The sequence below is a fragment of the Mycetomoellerius zeteki genome, unplaced genomic scaffold (assembly GCF_001594055.1).
Source record: "Mycetomoellerius zeteki isolate Tzet28-1 unplaced genomic scaffold, Tzet1.0 scaffold149, whole genome shotgun sequence".
Taxonomy (NCBI): domain Eukaryota; kingdom Metazoa; phylum Arthropoda; class Insecta; order Hymenoptera; family Formicidae; genus Mycetomoellerius; species Mycetomoellerius zeteki.
This window is the reverse complement of record NW_017256436.1, coordinates 536039-562239: the sequence shown is the minus strand read 5'-3', so window position 1 is coordinate 562239 and position 26201 is coordinate 536039. Positions and strand designations below refer to the sequence as shown.

Here is a 26201-nt window from a genome sequence, read left to right as displayed (position 1 = left end):
GAAGTACGTTCTGAATGATTTATTTGATGGCATTAACCATTGTCCATTCGATCAGTAAATACATATTAATATTATATAACGACCCAATTCCCCACATTTTCATATTTTATATATATATATATAAAATATGAAAATACATATTATATATATATATATGACAGAAGCTTCTCTAAAAAATGACAGTCGTATCACTACAAATTCAGTCTAATAGAAACTATGCGAAGAGAGTACTTTTTAAATTATAGGAATATAAAAACTACATAAACTATACAATAGTAACTAATTGAAAGAACATATATTATTTTATATCTATACATTTTACATTTCTTACGCTTCTTTGCGAAACATAAAAAAATGATAGCACAATATTGAAAAGAATAAAAATACAAATTTAGTCCGTAGCAGTCTCATGCTATTTATCACTGTCATACACTCTGTCAAGATTGATAATCAATTGCGATAAAAACTTATTATCGCACGTCGTACGTTGGCATTTTCTTCCTTACAATCTATCAAAAAGAAATTCATTTAGGGGGCGAACCGCGATACTGTATTACGTCTTACATGTATGACACATTCATCGTAAGCATTATAATACGTTTACTTCCATCTTCGTCTACTACGGGCGTAGAATCACTGCAGGATATTTAATTGTCCAGTGTTTGTCGCGTAAACCATCCCTTGGCCCGGCTGCGGAGCCCATCTAATGCAATTTAGACTGAGGTAACTGGAAACCTCCCGGCAGTTTTGGAACAACTCCCGGATAAGCACCATACTTTCCCTGTGACGTTTGATATCCATATCAAACTCGTTTCTCTCCCGAATCCGCCAGTTTTGGATGTGCGGTCTAGAAGTGTTGGCTGTAATATTATTTCGTCTCGGAATACTACTCGTAGAAACGTTATCATCGAGCATCTCGTCAAAGGAATCGTACAATTCCATGGTCGGATCTGTCGACGAAACATTCTTCTCATCGTCGGACTGCTTTTCCATCAGCTTGTAAATCAGAGCCATTGGAAAAGGTCTGGCAGGCACATGAATCCTGCGCGCCAAACCTACCAAAAGATGTTGTTGTGTGGGCGATATCGAGACAGATACCACCGTTTGATCGATATTGGTTGAATGAATCTTTTCTCCTAGTGTTTCCCACTGTAGACTGTAAATACCTAAAATAAAACAAGTTGCATGGCTTTAGTCCTTCGATAATTTAAAATAACCGAGTTGTTATTTTGTTTCCTGTATAAATATAATGAAAAAATTACACAGCAATGCGCAAAGTAATACGTTCATAGTATTTGTTATGCTGTTTTAATATAACGCTACCCCTTGTGAAGAAGTTATTGTTTAAAAATATCTTCCTGCAAGATTATTGGTGTGAAAAAGATGCGATACAAAAATAAGAAATTATCCCTTCAAGATAAAAAAAAGCGTTAAATACACGTGCGTTGAGAATATATACGTATGTGTATATACTTCATCAATAATCGAGATCAATACGCATTTCTTGCTTACCTAACGTAGTCGTAACATTAATACGACCCGACTGTAGAAGCGTCGCTAGTAATTTTCCGTCTGTGGATATATCAATACTAGCATCGTTATGAATCTTACATTCGCGCACCACAACGTTTTTCTCAGCTGAAAAATTATATTGGCATGTATAAACGTATACAGAAAACGCGTATAATTATAATAAATCTATATTTGACATTTTTTACTAACAGTCTGTAATATCAGGTATGTCACCATTGGAGAAGTCCCATGCTTGAACACGATAAGTCTGAATTTCGAACGCTGGGTTGAATGGTATACCCATAGGTATATGTTCTAAAGAAATTATTTGATTTTTATATCTTCACACGAATTGCATATACTTGTATATTTAAAAATAAGTTCAGCCTTTAAACAATATTATATAGAGTGATCGGTTATTGATAATAATATATGATGTATGAATATAATGTATGACATTATGTATTTTGAGAAAATCAATCTTAAAAGTCGCAACGTTTAATAATATAACTTTATTTTGAAATTTGCATAATTTGCACTAGTTTAACGTTATTAAAATAAAAATTCAACATTTCAAAAATAGTAGGAAGCATCTTGAGGTTGTTAAACAATTATCACTAATCTTATTCATAAAATAAGATAATAAATTTGTATTTTTTTATAAACAAAAATATTATATTTTTGTTTATACTTTGATAGTTGCTGTTCAAACAAATTGATCAATTTTTTATCAGTATCGCTTTCTTTTTGAATGTACCACCAATAAGAGATCATTCTATATCGTGATACATACACCTGCAAACTTAGAAAAAAATGTACCAAAGTCCCAATAATAATCGTTTTCATCATTTCCTGGATCCTGCCCTCCTCCTCCTCCACCTCCACCTCCACCTCCACCTCCACCTCCTCCTCCTCCTGCTCCTGCTCCTGCTCCTGCTCCTGCTCCTCTTCCTGTTCCTCCTCCTCCTCCTGCTGCTGCTGCTCCTCCTCCTCCTGCTCCTCCTCCTGCTCCTGCTCCTGCTCCTCCTCCTCCTGCTCCTCCTCCTGCTCCTGCTCCTCCTCCTGCTCCTGCTCCTCCTCCTGCTCCTGCTCCTACTCCTGCTCCTGCTCCTACTCCTACTCCTATTCCTACTCCTCCTCCTCCTCCTCCTCCTCCTGCTCCTCCTCCTCCTGCTCCTCCTCCTGCTCCACCACTTCCTCCTGCACCTCTTCCTCCACTTCTTCCTCCGCCTCCACCATCATCACCACCGCTACCACCATTACCGGAATTAGCTGCACTTCCAATTCGTACATTATGCACTAATCCTGAATTATTTACGAATTCAGTGTAGCGAGGTATCCAAGTGGGACCAACCCGATTGCGCCACAACGTTAAGAACGTTGGAGTCAATACCTGATACAAAAGTTAACAATGATTTAAAAGTTTGTTTAGTTTTCAAAGAAGCGAGGATCGAATCTATCATTTATCAAAAGACCGACAAAATAACAATTCATAAATTAATGTAAAAAATTATTTGTGAATCATAAACTTTTATAAAAATTAAGTTATCAAAAATACACGGAATTATAATTACTTGTTAGGTAATGCTTGGGTTTAAAATCGCAAATGTTTCAAAATTTATACTATACCCGAGTTCTATTATTGTTCGACTGTCCAGCCCAACTTGGTCCTGGCTGATCCGTGGATTCGTTTGTCCGATCGTTGTTTCTGTTATCAGCATTATGGAGAATATTATTAATCAAATACGGCGGAGGCGTATGCGGCGGAGTCGGCGGCGTATTTTGCCTTCTTCGTGGATTACTAGACAAATTATCTAGGTCGTTCACGGGCACGTTGTTTACCTGCAGCTCGGGAACGTTAAATTCCCGTCGGAGAGACGTGCCCTCTCTACTTTGAGGGAATCTACGATTGTTATTCGAGTCGGAGTTGCCGTATCTGTGCAAGTGTAAAGGACGCTCGAGCAATGACCGTCGGTGGCTCGTCGTGCACGCACCCCGTGCGTATTGACGAGTCCAACGAGGTCTCTGATGTGATGATCTGGCGCTTTGTTCATCTCCCGATGAAGTGTAAACAAGGCAATTTCTCCAGCTCTCGTTGGAATGCGTAGTAGAGTCGGTCTCCTGCTGATCCCTTGACTCGTTGATACGTCTGACCGCCGGCTCGGATACCGTAGCGTTTCTGTAACTCCGCCGATAACTCTCATTTGAATTTCGCGACTCATTTGCAGCGTCCATCGTACGATTCTCAACTCCTACCCTGGTCTCGCTGCGGTCATCGTTGTCAATCGAGCTGCTGCTTTGAATTCTTTCCACAATACTCTGCACTTCCGCCGACAGAGCGTTTTCAGAATTTGACTGTCGATTATCTTCGTTTTGCGTATTATCATCATAATTGTTATCATCGCCGTTATCGCTAGATCTAGCTGCTGCTGGATTGTTAGCTTGATTTCCGGAAAAGCCATTAATTATTTGAATTGCTCGTCGGTGGCAAGATAGCCGTTTTAATCGTCGCGCCATAACGCGGTAACGTATGTTATTCCCGTGTACTGAAAGGAGCTCCTCCGCACTTGGCATTTCAGCGCGGTTTCTCGGTAACCTTTCTCCGTCTGCGTTTCGTCTTGGTGCGTTATCGCTAGCACGACGCGGACTTTCCGTCTGTAGACTATTGTCAACACTATTATTATTGCGCGAGTCGCTCCTGTTTTGATTGTTAACCGATAAATCAGAAGGGAAAGGTCCATATTGACTAGATTCCAGTTCTCGTCTTGTTATTACTAGTTGCGCCAGCAATAAATCTGTTAGCTCAAGTGCCAGATGTAACAATACATACAGCTCTGAAAAAAAAATATATAAATTGATATAAATCAACAATCCAAGAAATGCATAATTTAAAGAATGTGAAAAACATGGAATTATTTCATAATTTTATGTGATAAAATCAAATTTGAAAATTTCAGATACTCTTTTACTTTATATTCTCAAAAACGGCATTCACTTCTTCGTTTTCAAAATTAATAATCTTGAAAACGAAACTGTATATAAAAGTTTTACCTTACATTTTAGGTTTTTTAGAGAATATCATTTTTCAAATTATATTACATTTCATTAATCTACATAATAAACAGTAAACTTACTATACATCTGCTCATAGAGAACATTGCTTTGGGAACCGTTTCCTGATCTCGTTACTTCGAAGAATTGGATTAAAGATCGTACCATCAAACCGAGAACTTGTCTGAAATAGTATTAATTGGAATATATACGCTATTATGACACGCAACAGTTTCTGAACATAACATATGTATATTTGCTCGATATTTAATGTCATTATATTTTAATATTAATATATTGTAACACAATTATATGAGATGTCGTTCTTCCTACCTAGCTCTCAATCTTGTAGCTTCACGAATCTCTTCCATTTCCCGATTATCGTTATCTCTGTTGGTTTCGGATTGGCGATTATTACCATTCAACCTTCTACTGCTGTTTCGAGCCAAGGCCCTCTGCTGTCGAACCAGCAACTCCAGTCGTAGGATCATCTTTTGCAGATATTCAGATGTGTTCGAACCTCGCGTTCTATCCCGCATATCTATGTCTACATCTAAACCGTCGTTACCACTGTTGCCATTGCCATTATTCTGAGGTGCGTTTCTGCGTAAGTACCACGGTCTTCTAATATGCTCGCAATGACGAAATGGATTATTGGCGGACAGAGACCTAAGGCGTTGCATAAAACGATGCGACCTCAGAGATCTATTTATTCTGTATCTTAATGGCATATTTAAATGATTTCTGAAAAATGAAATATTTTAAACAAAATTACAATTGACTTAGAGAAACAATATATAATGTTTAATTATGAAATTATGCAATGATATTTCTTCAAATGATAAATTCGTGAAAAGATTTTTCCAGATGAAAGTTACTTTACTTTTAAGTGATCTAAATATAAGTCTGAAATAATTTGTTTTTATATCTTTATTAGTTAAAAGTATAATTATTTAATATTTTTAAAACAAAACATTATTTAAAAAAAAAACATATACATAAATACCGGAAAAATATCCTTTCATGTCTATCACGCAGTCTATTAAGTCTGTCAATGGTAGATGTTTTGGTTGACGATGTGAAAGCTGTGGTACGAGCTGAAGTCCCAGGTTGATTTGTTGGATACGCCATAGGAGGATCAGAATTGATATTATTATCGTCATTATTATCGCTGTTGTTACCGGTTGCGGAATAATTAATATTCGTATCCGATGACTGGGTCGATCTGCTGGGACCAGCACGATCAAGACTGCTGACAAAACTCGAGATGCTGGGTAACGGCTCCGATTCAGTTGTGGTTATTGCGGTAACCGCTGGCAGATTCGAGTTAGCCCCGATATTCGACACGACACTGGACATACTAGGTAACTGCACGTCACCATCGGTCGTCAAACTTGAATACGTGTGATCGTTCATCGCCCGCGTGTCGGTGACACGTGAATCGCAATTCTGACAGCGCGAGGTCAGTCGCGCGTACAAGCCGTCTAGCATCTCGTTCAGTTTGAGACACTGCATCCGGCGTAGCTCGGCATCGCTCGGCAACAGGTTCGAGAGACTTATATTGGTACTCTCTTCGATATTACGAGTGCTAGACGTCGGCTCGTCCTCGTGATTTCTTTCGAGACCAGTCACTCCGCTCGACGTCGATGGCTGACTTTGATCATATGATCTTGTATCACGATCGCCCTCGTTACTTTCTCTCTGATAGTTTTCTAGCAGGGCTTTCTTGAAATTCTTCGCCGATTCATTAGGCAAACTCGCAGCCGACGTTGATGGACCGGGATTGCTGGCAACGTTGTCTCGTTGCGTCTCTGTTTGATCATCGTTCTGTCTCTCTACACGAACCGTCACGTGCAACGATCGTATCTGTCGTTGCAGATCCTCCCACATTTTGCGCACTTGACACAGCTGAACTATTTCCAAACGTGCTCTGTTAATGAATTGAAAAAATTATTACTTTTAATTGGCACAGAAATCAAAAGAAGCAATAAAAAGAATTGTAACTCATCTTCTAATGTTGCTTTAATAATAATAAACTTAAAAAATATTTTGAATTACAATATTTTTTTTATCTCGATGCTGTCACATATTAAATTTCAAATCAAAACTTTAACCAAAAAATTCCATCTTCATTAATTATGCCATTATAAAATTGATTCAAAATACAATTCAGAATATTTAGATGATTTATATAATAACATTTGTATGAAATTCTACAATATACTGAGGTGTCGTTAACTCGTATCGTTAACTTACCGGCACAAACGGTGCATGTTGTCGATATGACGACTGAGCAATCGAATTCCTTGCCGAACTCCTAGTGAACTCTCTCTTGGATCTATATTATCACCGAGCATTATCGGATCTATAACGTAGTCAAGATCCGGATCATCTGCGTTTCGTTGGTTTTGATTCTGTTGTTGTTGTTGTTGTTGATGATGTTTGCTGCTGCTGCTGCTGTTGTTGCTGCTGTCGCTGCTGCTGCTGCTGCTGTCTGTTGTTCACTGTCGATCCGTCCTCGCGGCTAGTTACACTGGCGATTCTCGTTGCAACAGGATCATTAACCATTCTTGACAATTCCGCGAATCCTGCTAATGTCGTATGCGTTGTGTTTGAATCAGACGTCTGTGATTGAAGCGTAGTACTGTCAGAGTTGTTGGTAGTGGGCGTTTGTTCTATTCTTTGGGATTGGTTTTCTCGTAAACTTCTAAACGGGAACAATGGCGGTTGTTCGTAACGAGTAGGATTAGCAGACACGGGCGACAATTGGTTCCTCTGCTCTCTATGTCTATCATTGATATTTTGATCTACGTCCTCCGAAAAAGGTCTTGATAGAGATTGCTCATTCGATGAATCATTAGGGTATTCTGAATTCCTGCTAGAAGTATCCAGTCGTATCCATCGACTAGTCCACCGACGAGAGCTCGAGTTGGTATTGGAACTTGTATCGTCCAAATTTGAATCCGAGTTACTATTCTCTTCGAGTAGCCAATATCCGTTCTCCGAATCGTCTAATAATACTTGTTGAGTAGTATTATTGTTTTCCATCCGATCCGCGTGCAAATTTCGAAGAATTTGCAGAACATCTATCACTCTCCTGAGTAAGGGTGAATTTCTAAATGTTAAAAATTTCAAATATATGATATCTTCAAAAATGTACATAAAATGTACTAAAAAGAATCTCAACAATATAAAAATGTAAAAATTAAAATTAGAAAAAGATTGAATAAAGTACGCTTACCCTTGCCTGCGATTGAGTTCTTGAGATCTCGTTTCTTGCGCATTTCGCGTGGTCCTTGGTGTCCTGTTATCCTGGCCATTATCTTCGTTTGATTCGTTATTTAAATTGTCAGGTAAATTATTCCTATCTGTTTCACCTAATCTAGGAGAATTAATTGGCGCTTCTTGATTTTGTGAGCTGCTGCTCGCTCGTTGCGCGACGGACTTGGGTACGTTTGGCTGAAACGCTGAGTGAGTTGAAACTGTAAAATTAGATGCGCTATTACGAGATGTTGATGCTCGCGAATAGCCTTCGTCGCTCGAAGATGAGCTGTCTTCTAGAAGAACAGACAAATTTAGGATTAATAACATTAATCTTATTTCTCTATTCTATTTAGGTGTAGTTTTGCTCAAGTAGAAGTATTACCAATATAGGATAACGGCATCGGCACAGAAAACTCAATAGGACCTAATTTCCGCTTTCGTTGCCTTGGCGGCTCGTCCTCCGTGTTCAAATCGTTGAATCGTCTTCTTGTTGCTCTTCCAGTACTTCTTGATGAAGTGCTAGCGTTTTCACTATTGTTGGCATTGGACCATGAAATGCCACGCTCTTCATTCTCATCAACGTAACTTGTGCTAGGGAATACATTGGATTCTAAATCGTTTAATCTCGAAGACAACATTGATGGCATAGAACTAGTGCTGGGCATTTGTCCATCATTTGACGTAAGAGTTCTCCATTCGGCATTACTAAAATTCATCTGCGAAGAATCGGTCGCGATATGCCGATTACGTGGCAGAATACCGTACATCGTGAATTCGTCCCGCAATCGTTCGATTCTAGAACTCGTATTAGTGAACTGTGCCTCCATATTATTAAGTGCTTCGATCTCATCATTCAGAGCGTTGCGAAGCAGCTGAAGGCGAGAGTTACGATTGTTAGAATGCTCAAATAAAGTCGTGGTCTGCCGCTGCAATCTCTCTCGCAATTTCTGCAATCGCACCAAGCACGAGCTATTATTTTCGGCGGCGGCATTCAGAGCCTCTCTTAAATTTTGAAGGGTGGTCCCGATCTCTTCTTGCTCGGAACGTTCCATCAATAATCGTTGACATCGTTGCAACCTCTCCAGATTCGTGTTGTTTGCTCGCGCGCTGGAATTCAATTCATTCCTTAATCTTCGTATAGATAATTCAGTCGCCGTTGATTCGTTTCTATTATTAGACTCCTCGAAATTAGAGGACAATGCTTCCGGCATATCCATAGGATCAGTGCCACGATCAATCTTAAAAAAAAATTAATATATTCTTATATACATTTGATAAGAGAAAAAAATTCTGCTAAAGTTGCGAATAATAATGTATATAGCTCACCGTATCTCTATTTCTGGAAACGTCAAAGTAACGTCTTACGAGCGTCACGTATTGATCGACAAGATCTCTGTAGCATAAATTTATTCTCCTCTCCGGATCTTGAGAGTTGCTCCCGCGTAATCTTTCGTCCACGCCAACCCACACGTTATTTAATCGTTCATACAACTCATCCCTGGGATGAGAATCATTTATTGTGCTAGATTCTCGATCGCGGCTCCTCAGCGAGCTCGGCAAATCGTCATCGTTACTATCGTCCGCTGATCTATTATCAATATTGTCTGTGTTTGCTGGATTACCGGTCGGACGAGGTGTATTTCTTGTAATGCTTGTAGCTTCTCTAGTTTGATTTAGTTCTACATCGTAAGGTATAAAACTATTACAACAAATTTCAATTGTTAAAAGTATTGAATGAAGTTATACTTATTAGCTCACAGAACCTGTAATATCACGGTAGAAGATATTATACCTTCAGATAGATTTCGTCGCCGCTGAAATCGCGCTTCTTGCCGTGTACTGTTCCTAAACTGTTGATTGGCGAATCGCGTGAAACTGGACATTTCGTGGCCTCTGCGCATAAATAGATATGCACTGAAAGAATTTCTATTCAAATTTCGCAAACTCTCCGACGAATTTTGATGAATTTTGCATTGTATGGAATAAAAAAAAATACCGAGAAGTTCTATCTGCAGTATTACCGTCCGCCGATCCTCTTCCATAAAAAGAACCATGATTCCACAAGTGAAAAGGCGAAAGTTCAATATCCGGGAAATTTTCTCGTGGTTGATACCTAAAATTCCTAATATTTTCGGAGTTGGTTACAATGCAAACAGAATTATTTAGAATATATTAACGCACATATTAAAGTATGAATAAAAAAAATTAAGTCAATGAACAGAAATACAATTAAAAATTAAGATATTCAATTTTATTTGATTGGAAAAATAATTAAAAACAGAAATTAGAGATCATTATCAACAAATTTATAATAAATATTTCATTGTTTAGTTCATACATTAATTAAATTAAATCAAAATAAAACAATTTAATTTTTTTAATTTAAAGCCGTGAAAGATATTCAGCTATTAGTGATGAACATACCTGTATCTAAAATTTATTTCTAACAATAAGTAATATTTATATCATTGTTCCTACTCACATCAAACTAGTTCTAAGTAATTGTCCCACAGGAGCCCGATCCCATTGTGATTGTACTTGCGGCGTATTCGCGATGCCTGTGATTAATTTTCTTCCTAAACTGTCAAAAGCTACATATCTGTAATTTTTACAAAGAAAGATATAGTTTTCATAATATTTTTTTCTTCTTATATCATAATTTATAATGCAATCTTTTTTTTAAACATACCTCACTTTTTCTTTATCAGTCTTTGTAGCAGTTACGGCGAAAGGTTGAGACTTACTCCAGTCCCAGAAGTGAATTTCATTATATGTGGCTATAACTAACATAAATTATATATATATATATATATATAATTCCAAATGATACTCACACTTAAATCCCACACGCGAACTTGACCTCCTAGACAGCCGGATGCTAAGATCTGACTGGAAGACGGGTGAAAAGCTATGCACCAGGGAGTACGTGGATGTCCGGACAAGGTTCTAATATTCTTTCCTGTCGTAATTTCTGTGATATAAACATTGTGATTCCCATGCGTAGAAGCTACCATGGTCCTGAAATTGCCATTTGATAATTTCCTCTAATTTCCTTTATTGCATTATATGTTATATAATAAAACCAGCTATTACACACATGTTATGTATTACTTCCTTCTTTAATTATCAATATTATCTTTTAATATAACAATAGAAAACAATTATATTTTGCTCATTGTATCTTACCCATCAGGACTGAAAACCATTAGGAAAGTGGCTCTAGGAACACCAGGTAATTCACATTTCTGCAAATAAGTAATACTTATATCTCACTGTTATATACATATGTAGCAATAAATATATCATTATTAATTTAGCCATTAGAAATTGATGAAGTTGAAGAACAAAAATTATTGTAAAAGATCATTTTATCAGATAAGATTTATTACTGTATAATATCTACTTAGAGATAAAGTAAACAGGACTTAGTTATATTATACAAGCACACAAGTTGCATTATATGAAGTTTGTTTTTCATTGTTCTGCACTAGACTGTATTAGAACTTTCATTTTCACTTTCGTCAAATATCTTATATCTATTTCACTTTAAGTATAAAGAAATATATACTAGTTCAGCTATAAAAAACAGATCCATTATTAGTTAATCATAAACGTAAGCACAAACCAATTCCTTGTGGTCCCTCAGCACAAAGTTAGCCTCAGCTATCGGCTCCAATTCGCGAGTACTGGTCTTATGTGTTGTGTGTAATCCGAAATCTCTTAGCATTAGATTGCGCAATATATTATGCGATTTGCTACGGTGCAGCAACTCCGGTCTTTTCTTGACTTTCCCCATTTCGTTGAATGTCTGTAACGTTTCTAAAATGAGTTGTAAAATATGTTATAACATACATAAACACAGTTTTACATAAAAGTATTATATTTAAGAAAATAAAAGCATTTTTCTGATATACTGATATACAATAACTGTTATAATAAATTGAAATATCTTTTGTTAACAGCAACTGCAGTATTACTAGCATTGTTTATCACCACCTGTCTGCCTCCATTTTTTCATTCCTTTCTTTCAATATATTTTATTATATTTTTCTCCTTATACTTTTATCAAGAATTTTTTCGGTTTCTATACTTTGAAATATATAACACACATGTGTGTACATTATATATAGCTATATATGTAATTATATATGATATAATATATATGTAATTTTTAGGTCACAGTTCTTGTATTATACATTCGAGAGGGTCGGGAACATAAGCAGAAACACATTTGATTTCGATTAACCACATAGTTCTACTGCTATATAATTAATATTAAAATAATCAGTATTAAAAATATATGTTACACTGTTAAGGTAGGTTAGACCCAAAAGCGCCCATACTAATTCCAACAAGAATCTCGATGAAGGGCAGTGCGATTACGCGATAGATTAACGAACGTAGCCTGACGTAGCCTTCGTACTCCGATATTCCGAACAGCGTCAGCGATCTCCTTACGGTGGCGTTTGCTCATAAAGTCGATCCACGTCAAGCTAAACTAATTACTCATCCGCTGGGTGGCCCGGATTGCCCGGAAATAGCGATTAGCGACGTTGTGGCAAGCTGAGACGAATTCGCGTTTCCTCCCTGATAGTCCCCCCTCGTTCTCGACCCCTTTTCGCGTAGACGAAAACTCCATTTACCTGCGAGAATTATCGTTCCTCCTGGATGACGAACATAGGAGATAAGGATGTGCGTACTCACTCCGCGTACGCGATGAACATAAATTCCCGAGCACGTATCCTATCGAAACACATCGTTGTCCTCCATTAACTCGTTCGGGCTATCGTGAGGCACTGCGGAACTTCGAGCTCGTCGGTCACGATGTTTTCGACTGATTAAATTCGTCGTGCATCGCTAGATGACACTAATCTTACGAGTAGGAAGGGTGGAGGGGAGAGAATAGAATAAAAATATTTTCTTTGAAAATTAAAGGATACTTTCGATATTTTCTAATTTATTCGACAATTAATTTCTATTATTTTTGTAATTGAGAGTGTAATTTTTCTTGGCTTATACACTTAGCTTTTACTTTTTAAATTGCAGACATTTATTTAATGTACATATATCAGGAGTTTTTCATTAAAGAAATAAATAAAATTTGAAAGAGCATTTATTCATTATAATATAGTAATATAATATGCCTTATATAGGCTTCCATTCCTACACAACAGTATATACTTCATATGTTATATAAATTTCTCTTCGATATCTCATTATTAAATTCTTATACAATTTCTTATATACAATTCAGTAAAATAATTTTTTATAGAAATATATCTTTGCCCTTTCTCTATAAAATAACATGTATATATACAATTGAATTGCTTGACTAGTTAATTTAAGCTAAGACACGATTGCTGAAACCACAGACCCTGTTCTCTCGGACATTTATATGCTCTCCGCGAGACGAATCGAGATGCTTTGTCCTCCCGCTACAACTCAGTGATCCAATATACGTAGATTACCCGATACAATTTTATTTTCTAAAACAGTTCCAGAAGGCAAGTCTATACGTTCTCCGTGATTGGCGATTATAATGACGGTGCCTTTCAGCGTTACCCCTTTCCCAAAGGTAACATCGCCTGATACCGTCAAATGATCTAACTCGAGGAGATCCGGTATTGTCGGAAATCTGGTTAGAAACTCTTTTACCTGTAAGAAAAGGAAAAGGAATTGATGAGACTAGATATTACTATACATATGAAGTTAAAAATAAAACTCGTATAAATTAACAACTTTTGAGAAATGATTATCTCCCAATTTGATGAGAGGCGTTGTGGGGAACATCCTTTGAGGACTCATTACGAGAGATCCGTTACGTAGTGTGTATAAGTTACTCATTACAAGCATTAAATCAGAAGTCTTTTTCACCGGCAAGAATCTACTGCGCGGCACATTTATACCTATAGCAAATAAACATTTTTAATTAAATATAATTGTGTATAGAGAATCGATTTAAAATAAAGCAGGATTTCTTGAGAAAAAGAAATTATTCTAGAAATTAAAGAATAACAAATAATTTTGTTAAATCAGGAGTGTTATCTCTTTCAGCACTTACCAATACTTCCTTCGAATGATTTCATAGCAGCTCCTACAGCTGTTTCAAGTTGTATTATATTTAGACCATTGGTAAAAGTTTTGCTGTTTACAATTATTTCCATATTCAATGCTTTTTGTTCAAGTACTCTCTCGATGGCTATTTAAGAAGCAACATATATTAAACACAATTTTAATATTTATTGTATGGCATAATCAATTGTATGACAATCTTAAATACACATACCATTAAGTTTAATCCAGAGGTTGTTGGTGTTGAAATACTTAAATGTTTTAACAGATTTAAAGTCATCAATATGATCCTTGGGAACTTGAGCTATTTCAAGGAGACGAAGTTTATCCTCGTATTTTATAAGCGTACCACCCTATTAATTATAAAATAAAATGTATAATTAGAATTGCTCTCACGCTATTCCAGACGAATTTCATAATTCTCACGAAACGCACTTTGACGTCCGCTCGCGTTTTGTCAGTTACTTCCATGACAAATTCAAGAGGTGGTTCCGGACTTTTATTAAGCAACGATTTCAAGATTTTTATGTCTACCGTGGCACCAAGATTATCTATGTTAGAAATAAAACAATATTCGCGGCCCTGCAAAAAATCCAAATTAAAAAAAAATTGATTATCGTGTCATTATTTGCATGAACGTGAAAAATGCAATTTTATTACCTCACGAATGAATTTTTTGAGCAGACCAGAGTTATGGAAACTTTCGTAGAAGTCTCCATGACCGGGTGGATACCACCTGTTAACAAATTATGTATTATTTTGTGTGAACGTGTTAAAATAATGTTAACAGTGATTTTGAGAATCGTTCTAGAAGGGAATCCCTGTTTATGCGCGGATAACAACTCTGATTAAAAGTATAAATGTCTATATCAATTCCTTTGTACTTTCTAATTATGCGTTGCGTATCGTCGTCTGTGTTGAACGAATTCATCAGTATGAGTGGCACGTTAGCGTTATACGTTTTATTTAGATGCTGTTACAATAGAAATACACTTAATTATTATATATTATATTATAATCTTAAAACTAACAGTGATTACGTAAATGATAAGAATAAACTAGGTTAACTAAATAATTTGTCGCAATACCTCAATTTGCTGGACGGTGAGATCAAGAAACGTGAGTCCATTTCGTACAGCAATAACGGACTTCGGTCCGTGACATCCCATACTCGTTCCAAGACCACCGTTTAGCTTGACGACAACCAACTTATCCAGCAGTTCCTTCACCTCGTTCGTCTCTGGTGATGGCAAGGAGTTGTAATTCTTGACCTATGAAAAAAGCATAATTCAGAATTATAAAGTTAATTAAATTTCTGTATTATTTATTAATAGAATTCACCAATTAAAGCACTAATAAGGTACATAACGTTTTTAGAAGATCCATAAATAATCGTAATAATTTCAGTTCTCAACTCACTAATTATAATTAGTGACGATAATTATCAATACGGAGTTGTTAATTAAAATAAACTGAAAAATATGCTGTTACACAGTGTCATTTAAATTTGTTTGAAAGAAAAAAAAGAGGAAGCGTCGCGGATATCTCCTTGATCTTTCTGTTTCTGCATGATCGGGTTTCACTCACCGCATCTTCGGGCAGCTTCTGAATATGATCCCATTCTAAGGACGGGCCTTCCTCCTGCAGGAATCGCTCGAAAAGATGTTGGAATCCAGCGAACTGCCGACTGAATATCGTCGCCCTGTTCTCGCAGGCGGTTGCCTGTAGCTTCTCAAGCTCGCGTTGCAGCTCATCCCGTGCATCTCTCTTCGTACGCTCGCGGAATGCCTGTGTATCTGAAGAGCTGCGTTGGTGACCACGGGCCTGTGGAGTTTCCTTCGTGTTATAGCTAGATCGAAACTTTTTTTTTTACCTATCCTTTTCGCGAAGTCCTCCCAATCCGCTCCGGTGAGCCGTTCGTCGCAATTCGAGGGCGAAATGTTGCGCATGATGATTTTTCAAGATCGCGGCCGTATAAATTGACAAAAAAAAGTACGAGAAAAATAAGAAAAATAAATAAATCGTGTATACGCGTACGATGACTCGGGATGTGTCTGACCGCTTTCTCAAAAAGTTTCTCGTTAAAATCTCCCTTGTCGGGACAAAATTCTCATGTAGAAACGCAATCTCGTAAAAATCGACCGCAATCTGTAGCAATCAACAAGCGTCGCTAACGAGGACTGTTTTTTCTTTTTTTTTCTTCCTGTTTTTTTTTTCTTTAACACGCGACGAATCATTGTGAATCGTCGTCATTGTCTTCTCGAAAAACGCGCGAAAGCAATCGCGTCGTTCGTGCCGGGAAAGGTCTCTCAAAAGGCAAACGAATAGATAACGAGTGTAAAAAAAATAAAATAAATGGAATGCGATAACGATAAATCCAGAAACGAAAATTACCATATAAGAATCGGCGATTGAATTTTAACGCTACATATATCTCGCTCGCGTTTCAGGAAAGAAGAGAAAAAAGATTCCATTTTTTATTCATTTTCTTCCAATTAATTAAAGTGGTATCTCGCAATTTGTCTTTTATTATCAACGTGTTGCAGACTACGGCTAGATACGGAAGCGTGTATAAATATTTGTATAGTTATTTTTATATGGGATTAAAAAAGGAGAAAAAAAAGAAAACATGCTAAATATACTCCATCTTTTTCTAATTCTTAGAAGGAGAAAAGGGCAAAAAGTAAGTTAATCTATGTCCATTTTTCCAATGTAAAATAGCTTTAATCTCAGTTCAACTTGCTTCTTATCTTTTTATAGTCGTAAAAATGACATAAAGAGTAAGTTTAAAGTTAACCTACAAGATCAAAGTTAATCTACATTGGCAGAAATAAAAAGAGCAATTTTAAACCGATTGACATGTAGAAGACAATAAAATAATGAGAAATCATTTTTTTTTAATGGTAAAGTACATGTATATAGCAATAAAAAAACCATTTTTTCCCAAAATTTCCGCAGCTAAAAACCCTGACCTAATGTCGCGATCGCGTTGATCTCTGCGAGACGATAATTCGAGTTCAAATTGACCCGGAGATTCTCGGTTTATTGTCGAAAAAAAAAAAGAATAAAAAGACTAAACGGAACGAGCGATAATTCGCGATTTCATTTAATTTGATTTATAGTTGAGGTAATATTCTCAGATAGGATTGGCATGGGCTAATATTTATAGTCGTATCTTATATAATACTTAAGACCGTCTTAAGTATAGTCTAAGATGTTGTGAACAGATCAGAGATTAGCATCTTAAGACATTACTTGTGATTTATTTTAATATAAGACGGACTATAAGGTAAATGTCCCAGTAGCCGGACGTTTAAGCGTTAGGTTCTCATAAATAATACAATTTATAATATTAAAAAAGTTTTTAATATAAATACTTGTATTCATTTGAAAACTCAAGATTCCTTTAGCAAGGAAAAAATATTTGAACCCACTTATAACAATTATTAATTAAAATATTTAAATAAATAATAGAATGCCTCAATGTACCAATGGCCGGACAAGTCGGTCGGATACTGAGACGTAATTGTCCCAGTGTCCGACTACAATTCGAAAATTAATATGCTGACGGAAAATAATAATATAAATAGATGTTTAATGACAAAAGACAACTAATTCAAATTAATCTTTAAGATAAAAAAAGCATTTGAGATTAATATTAATATAAATAAATAAAGTTTTGTGTAACTGTCCGGACATAGGTACTGTCTGATCCCAGTGACTGGACATGTACCTATGTCCGAACATAATCTATATCCATTTACATAACACTATTTATTTAAGTTAATATTAGTCTCAAATACGCTTTTTAAAACGTAATATTATAATTTAATTGTAATCTTTAAATGCAATTAAATTATAATACTGTAATAAAAAAAGCATTTGAGATTAATAATAATAAATTTTGTGTAAGTTGTGTGTCCGAACATAGGTCAGGATACTGGGAGGTTTACCTTAAATATTTTTTCCCGTTATTTTCTTCGTGAATGAGACCGACGTAAAAAATACGCGGAACGAATAATATAATCATCAATTTGAATGTTTAACTTTTAAATATATGTACTGCGATAGTAATACAGCGCACAACTGTCGACCTTGCATCTAAAAAAGCGTAAAAGCCGGCTTCGCAACGGTGAGAGGAATTTCGCGACTGATTATCGCGGGACTTACGTGAGGATTATCGCAAAAAACACTTAGACACTTAGTGCATTTAAACTTATTTTCTATACATTAGCATTAAGAATCACTAAATTTATATAGGAAACAATAACTGATACTCGAGCAAACGCTGGTCCCCCTGTTGACCTTTTTACAAAACCATGCGATAAGATAATTTTGAGGAACGGAGTACACATACGTCGCATGAATTTTATCTTTCTGTTAAAATAAATAGTCTCCAGACCACAAAAAGTGTCTAAAATCAGGTGATAAGATGTTTTTTGCGTCTAAAAGATGATTTAAAGACGTCTTATGTCACAATTATTCGGGATATTAGAAAGACAGAAAATTGCCATGGAAAAAGAGAGATTTTTTTTCGGAGCCATTAAAAATAATCGTGTGAACATAATTTAAACGTTATTTTTAATAATAATTTAAACGCCGTTATCGCAACATTTATGACAAGTATTAGCGAATAACATATTTCGATTCACTTGAAACACATTTTACGACAAAACTAAATTGAACATAATTCCCGATTACTATCTCGGTTATCATCTGGCATCCGTTACAAGAACATATCACGAATGCCTTACGATACGTGTGAAATAACTGTCGAATGAGAAAAGTGAGATCAGAAGGACTTACAGTTAGGCTCGGTTCCACCAATACAATATAAGATTAACTTTAATTTCGATTTAACTGACTTTTCTTTTTCTAATTCTTAGAATTGTGCCTGTTTCTACAATCAGTGCAGTTGAATCAAGATTAAAGCTAATTTTAGAATTAGAAAAAAATTTCTTAAAATTAGAAGAATTTTTAGAATTAGAAAAGGATAAAGAATAAATTAAACCGAGATTAAAGTTACTCTATTATATATTAGTAGAACTTTGTCATTTCTTACGTAAACTTTGACAATGATGAGAAAAAAAAAGAAGTTCTTAAGGTCGATTAAAAGTCATCTTGTGTTTTCTGATCGGAACATGATTTTACTTATATAAGTTGATTCTACTGGTCTTATCACACAGTAAAGTCGCCGCAGAAGCAAACGTTTCACAAACTGTATTCGTATTTATTATTCCAGACACGTGGATATTGACAGAAAGAAATATGGAATATTTGCTTCATATTTCTCTCGTTACTTAACGTTTTCGCGAGTCATAAATTCGAATTTCTTCTCTCGCGATTTACTATCTCTCGAAAATAAAACTTTTTTTCACATTAAGTCAAAATATGATCGACCGTCATATGAATACGTTAACTAATTTCCATTTCTATCAATGCAGTTTAATTTTAATCTTGGTTCAACTAACTCTTCATTTTTTTCTAGTTTTAAGAATAAGAAAAAGATGAAGAGTAAGTCGAATCGAGATTAAAGTTAATCTACATTGGTAGAAACGGATATAAGTAAGATAAGCCATTTACGGTCAGATGTTGGAATAATACATCTGCATGTATTTTTAAACAAATTTATCTCGGATATATGACTGCGCGCCGATTATTTTCGCACTTGCAACACAATTTCAATTTGATTGCGTTGCGAGTTCGAATATCGGCGCGCTGTCATTTATCTGAATTTATTTAAAAATGCATATAGGATATTTATAGTCAATTCTTATATAATATTTAAAACTATCTTAAATACAGTGTTAAGATGTCATACTGAAAGTAAAGATTAATTGAATGACATAGCATTTTTAATTAACTACAGCTGTCAATTCGAAGTGCCATATTTTACTATCTAAATTACTGAAGCAGTCAATCTTTTCTTTCAGTGCACGAATGAATTATAAAGCCGTAGCATCTTAAGACATTTAACTTAAGACTTGAAAAATCGAATATGAATACCAGCTGTAGATGTATTATATTTAAAAAATTATTTATTATTCCAACATCTGACTTTGACTTGCTTCTCTTATTTAGTTAAATTTTTTTCCATTTCGTTCTATATACGATTTATTGTACGAATCAGGAACAATCATCGCCTTTCAGAAATCCGCAAAAAGATAAGTCGCACGCTACACAAGATCGACTCGAGGGTTAAACGGCCAATGAGATCGGTATTACATCCCAGAATGACGCTGCGCACTCGAGTCGGGTTCGCCTATCATTAGCTTACATAACGACAGATTAGTACGAGTGCTTGTATAAATCATTGCGTAAAAACTCGTGGAAACTTTTAGTCCGTGGCGAAAAAGGAGATTCCCGAAGCTCGCGGATCAGGTGGAGCCCGATCCTTAAACGATCTCTTCCAACAAAACGTCCTCGATGTCTCTATGATAGCTGAGGGAACGACTCAAATGTAGGTAACGACTTAATCTCATTAGATATCTAAAGATAGCCGTTATCTCACACGTGGGGAACAAAGGCGCGAGACAGATCACAGCGGAGAATTAATGAATATTACACTGAAAAAAAAATTTCTGATTGAAAATCAGAAAATTTTGATCATACCAAGCAGAATTCTCATTATCTCAATTAGGCCCAGTTCCACAACTCATGGTTAACTCTTAACCGAGGTTCAACTTGTTTCTCATCTCTTTCCAATTCTAAAATTAGTAAGAGACAATGAATAAGTGAAACTGGGTCTTAGAATTATAATAGATTTGAAAAATTTCTGATTTGTCCATTTTCAACCAAAATTCCAATTGATGCAACCAGACTGTTTTCAGTAAACGTAAACGGCTACATTAAGAAAAAAAATTTGTTCAACTAACTGAACACATTTAGTTGTTTGCAGATTTGATTAATTCAACAAATTTTATTTAATCGAATTTAACCGTAGTCTGTTTAACATTGAACAGCTTGTTAAGCAGACTAAGATTAAATTCAATTAAATAAAATTTGTTGAATTAACCAAATTTGCAAACTAAATGTGTTTAGTCAATTGAACAAATTTTTTTTCTCAGTGTACAAGCAGCTGGTTTCCGGACAAGATTATTTCCGGTTAAAAATGGACGAATTGTAATATCAAATCATATCAGGCAGAATTCTGGTTATCTAAACTAGAATTATAACAGATTCAGAAAATTTCTGATTTGTCTATTTTTAACCAGAATTTCAATCAACACAATCAGACTCGCTTTCCAATAAACATAAACAGCTACGACAACAAAAGCTGGTTATATCATAAGATTTAAAGTCATCGCTACGATACGAGGAATTTACAAGCTATTTATTATATACGTTTTATCTAATCACATCCTCTGCGGATCTTTATCAATCTTAGAAATATATTTTTAGAAATAGATTCGTAGTAATACGTTCCGCGGATATCCCGGAAGTTCGCAATAGCATTTTCTTCAGACATTTGATACTTCCTTCGATTTACTCTACCAACAACCAGACGAACAATTGAAGATCAATAACGTTTTTTTCACAAAAAGATCGTTAAGTAAGATCCTTTCTGCGAGGAAAGATTCCCAAATCCTTCGAATTTGATTCAGATGCAAGGTTCTTTTCACGAAAGAGAAAACGTTCGGGGATCTCTCGAGATTTTAATTCGGCTGCGAAGTCTTTTTCGTCGGAAAGTAATCGAGAATCTTTCGGACTTAACTCAAATGAATATTATAATACCGAAATGAAACGGTCCCGCGGTCGAGAGACCGGTGGAGAGACAGAAGCCAGCGACGATTACCACTTACTTGCAACAGGTACTCCATGTGCGGCACTTTGTAGCGTAACGGATGATTGGCGGACGTGAAATGCGACTGTGACATCGCGCGTGCGGCGATCGGCGGCAAGGCGCGCTCCACCAAACACAAAAATAAATGCGTACACACACGTGACGTCCGGTCAAATGAGATACGGGACTCTTTCGGGCGCGAATCTTCTCTGTTTATACAGGATTGGAGATCCTGGATGCGAAAGGATTCTACTTGACGCTCGTAGAATTATTTCGCCCTTATTATTTATCGAATAAACAAGGACAAATAATACTCGTGAGTGAACGTCAAAAATGAAACCCACCCCCTATAAGAGTCTGTCTGCGGGATAATAAACTTTTGATTGGCCCGTCGTTTTTGTTAACTTCAATAGAATTCAAGTTAGAATAAGTAAGACAGTTATACAAGTTAAAATGAGATAGCATATATAAAAAGTATACATACACAATTTTATATATATATATATATACACTCTCTTTTTTCACTCGTTTTGACAAAATTCCCATGGCCAAACTCTGTTAAGTATATCTACACAGGATCGATGTGTTATGGCACTGTGACTCTTATGCGGGGTCTACAATAGAAGTCGTAGCGGTCGTAAGATCTTAAGTCGTAGAAAATTGACCAATCACAGTTGATTATTCTTCTCATATTCGACTGTGATTGGTCAATTTTCTACGACTTAAGCCCCTACGACTGCTACGACTTCTATTGTAGACCCCGCATTATGGTTGTTCTACAATGTGCTCTTTATTTCCTGTTCCTTGCTGTTTGTCTCTTTAACCAAAAGGCAAGAGACAAACAGAAACAAATAGCAAGAAACAGGAAACAAAGAGCACATTGTAGAATGGCTGTTCTAGACGGATTAGAAATCCATTTAAGAATAAGAAGAATCGATAAATTCAGACACATGTTTGTCACCTAAAATTACACGGCAGTTCGAAAAATAAACTATTTATCGCGTCCGAAAATACCGGCAAAGATTTAGAATTTGATCGGATAATGCTTGCAACTCGCTGGTTTGGGTAAAAATACATGGCCGGTCTTGCGGGAGACATATATATTTATAAGTTTGTATGTGTGTAAACTAGGCATCTGTGACACTATCGTAAATTTAAAATAAAAGATACATATATGCATGCCAATATATTTTGCATTAACAGTAATACAATAATGAAAAATTATACATGCATTCTCCGCGTTTCCTTCCGTTACCTTCCGTTACCCTGCGCGTTTTGGGCTTTTAGCTTGTAACTGTGACAAACGATCATCATATAAATAGAATATATTTACGAATTTATGTAAATTATTTACCAGGTATTGTACGCCTTTACCAATTGCCCGAAAAAGTATAGTTATATGCATATCTATACGATAACGTATAAATTTGCGACACTTTACCTACCAGTCCTGAATAAATAGCAGAAAATGTTATTGAAAAAAAACGAACTTAATTATGTGCAACTTCAATGTCCGATCAATGTCCGTTTGTTCTAAAATTACTTTGATTTTAAGCAAGGCTTAAAACTCTTTGTCTCTTTTTCGACTTTAAAACGAGGTAGAGTTTTAAGTCTCGCTTAAAATCAAAGTAACGTCGGAGCAACCGGGCTTAAATGTGAAAGCTATCTTGAAGAAAAAAAGATCGTCTAACCATTCAACTTTTTCCCTAAGGTGAAAAGTAAAAATTTTTTATATGTATGTGTGTATACGTACGGTTAAGGCCAGAAAGGTTGCAACACTTTTTTTCGATGGGTTTCGGAATGCAGCCTACTCACCGAGCGATTGGTTCTTATTCATGGATCCCATGAAATCCATCAAAAAAAAGTTGCAACCTTTCTGGCCTTAACCGTACGTATACACACATACATATAAAAAATTTTTACTTTTCACCTTAGGGAAAAAGTTGAATGGTTAGACGATCTTTTTTTCTTCAAGATAGCTTTCACATTTAAGCCCGGTTGCTCCGACGTTACTTTGATTTTAAGCGAGACTTAAAACTCTATCTCGTTTTAAAGTCGAAAAAGAGACAAAGAGTTTTAAGCCTTGCTTAAAATCAAAGTAATTTTAGAACAATCGGACATTGATCGGACATTGAGGTTGCACATAATTAAGTTCTTTTTTTTCAATAACATTTTCTGCTATTTATTCAGGACTGGTAGATAAAGTGTCGCATATTGATACGTTATCGTATAGATATGCATATAACTATACTTTTTCGGGCAAAGGCGTACAATACCTGGTAAATAATTTACATAAATTCGTAAACATATTCTATTTATATGACGATCGTTTGTATGATGACCGACTGTACATACATTACATAAAAATTTTCAATTTTCACGTTTCTGATCTAAAGAAAAAATTATGTGGTCACTCTACCCTGGTTTCATCAATTTAAATAAAATTAAAAAAAAATAAAGTTAATCTCGGTTTAATTTACTCTATATTTTTCTAATTCCAAGAATTAGAAAAAGATTAACAGCAAATTGAAGTTACAAAGATTAAAGTTGCTCTTACATTAGTGGAACCGGGCCTTAATTGTTCCAAGCAAAATATCTACGATCATAAAATTCGTCGTTTTTAATCTAATCTTTCTTTCCATAGAAATGAAAACTTAATAGATTTATTTACGTCGGGAAATAATATTATGTAATAGCTGAGACATTATACTCACACTATTATTATTACTCGATAAATTATTCGTTGATATGAATGTTCGTTTCGTACTAATGTAGATTAACTTTAATCTCAGTTAACTTCCTCTTTATTTTTTTTTATTCTCAGAACTAGTAGATGAAGTCAGTTAAACCGAGATTAAAACTAAACTATATTGATAGAAATGGGCATAAGTGAATCGGACTTGCGTTCTAGGTCATCTCAAGATAACAGAAGTCACAAGATAACAGTTTCAACCGCGTTAAAAACGCCAGGTTAAAACGACGAGCATAACCTTAATGCTAATCCACTGGGATGTATTCGGTAGCCGGGAGCGGAATCAGGACGAGGAAGATCAGAGGACTTCGCCAAACGTTTGGAGAACAGATGCCAGGTGGAACATCGTGCTACTTTTTACAACTCTGTCAATTCTTGTTAAGGTCTACCCTTAACAAGTGAAAAACAACAAATAAGAAACAATGTGACACAAATATAAAAGAGCGGAGAGATGCGTGATAACAGGAAGGATAAATTGACGGATAATATAGGGAAGTGAGATACTCTAAAGAGCTCAAGATTTACCTTTCTGTCGTCGACTTGCAGCATCGTTGCTCGAAATTATATTCAGACGGTTGATACTTTTTACGTTGCGGGAAAGGTCACAACAGGTCGAATCAGAAATCAACACCTGTCGTGTTCGATCGCTTCCGAATTACGTGGTCTCACCTAAACACCGTACAGATTCCTTCGAACTATTACGAAAGACTCCATATTTTTACCTTGAACGTAAGATACCCTTGAATCACAAAAATATGCCGGCTCGTGACGTGCCTTGTGGTCGGTAAGTAGCGTTCCAATGGCTGATTTTACCGACGAGGTGACACGTCACGATCTTTTCATGGCGAGTATATTCAAATTCAATCTTAATTAATGCAAGTTAACAAATTAAAACATAATGGCATAATGAAGAGGGGACAGAATATATTTTATGCTGACCTTCGACGCTCATTTTTAGCGTCAAAATAGGCACGTGATTAAAATTGACGCTTTTGATATTCAATTTTCATCACGTTCATCTGTTTTAACGCTAAAAATGAGCGTCGAGCATCAACATGAAAAAGCACCTTAAAAGTAAGAAACTGAACCAGTTTTTTACACTATGAGAAAATTATCTACTATATACCTAATTATCGATTTAACGATAAAGATCGAATGTGTGGATAATTTGTTCAACAAGCGCCGACATATTGATTGTTCGTCTTTATCTATCTACACACCGAAAACAGACCGAAAATCGTGGACATAGCGAAGAATACAATCAAAAAATTGTGGACATTACAGACGGGATCGTAGACGTTACCGACGGAATCGTGGAGATTGGCTACGTAGTTTAATGTCCACGTTTTGTGGACATAGAGGCGCTTCAAAATAAGGTTACAGCTAAATTCCGGGTATGGCCACTCTCAGACTTCTTTCTAGTGGAAGCTGGAGGAAACAAATTTTTGATCAACACTAATTTGCTGTATTTTTTTTGCGTTTAAAATAGATAACAATTCGTTGAAGATCGAAAGAGAGGAAAGTACAGTGTTCATTCAACATACACAAAGAACAAACCTAAAGGGAATTATATTTCTCTGTCGCGTCTACAGACTGTATTCTCATGGGTCGTATACCGGCCTAGTTATTATGATTGGCTACGTTTACACCGTGCATTTAGACCGCGGCCTTATGGCTCCTGCACACTGGACGCGGAAAAGCTTATCGCGCGGCAAAATGCGACGCGATAACCAATGAACATGTTAGGAGCTGTAAGCTTATTGGCTA

The 26201-nt window shown here is 35.9% G+C and overlaps 3 protein-coding genes across 4 annotated transcripts in view; 1 reads left to right on the top strand and 2 right to left on the bottom strand.

The window, feature by feature from the left end:
* Nucleotides 1–354: 354 nt before the first annotated feature.
* On the bottom strand, nucleotides 355–12646 carry LOC108720362 (uncharacterized protein DDB_G0283357). The gene is given in 22 exon segments (XM_018444336.1): nucleotides 355–1166; nucleotides 1513–1638; nucleotides 1723–1827; nucleotides 2392–2433; nucleotides 2704–2905; nucleotides 3142–4346; nucleotides 4647–4747; nucleotides 4897–5307; nucleotides 5570–6493; nucleotides 6820–7005; nucleotides 7007–7660; nucleotides 7805–8120; nucleotides 8210–9065; nucleotides 9154–9506; nucleotides 9620–9741; nucleotides 9824–9949; nucleotides 10310–10426; nucleotides 10517–10619; nucleotides 10622–10845; nucleotides 11014–11072; nucleotides 11453–11646; nucleotides 12471–12646. Coding segments are annotated over 21 exon segments (6936 nt in total). The 5' UTR covers nucleotides 11624–11646; nucleotides 12471–12646; the 3' UTR covers nucleotides 355–633.
* Nucleotides 12647–13205: 559 nt separating this feature from the next.
* Nucleotides 13206–21971, bottom strand: UGP (UDP-glucose pyrophosphorylase). The gene is given in 10 exon segments (XM_018444343.1): nucleotides 13206–13482; nucleotides 13567–13733; nucleotides 13889–14026; nucleotides 14114–14252; nucleotides 14335–14481; nucleotides 14560–14650; nucleotides 14682–14872; nucleotides 14988–15170; nucleotides 15487–15723; nucleotides 21702–21971. Coding segments are annotated over 10 exon segments (1581 nt in total). The 5' UTR covers nucleotides 21777–21971; the 3' UTR covers nucleotides 13206–13269.
* Nucleotides 19972–26201, top strand: part of Dcps (Decapping enzyme, scavenger) — a 10529-nt gene continuing 4299 nt past the window's right edge. Inside the window, exons 1-2 of one of the 2 annotated variants that reach the window (XM_018444340.1) lie at nucleotides 19972–20359; nucleotides 24594–24771. In XM_018444340.1, the coding sequence (XP_018299842.1) occupies nucleotides 24677–24771 (95 nt within the window). In that variant the 5' untranslated portion in view covers nucleotides 19972–20359; nucleotides 24594–24676. The remainder of the gene's footprint in view (nucleotides 20360–24593; nucleotides 24772–26201) is intronic. The other variant, XM_018444341.1, reaches the window with a different exon arrangement.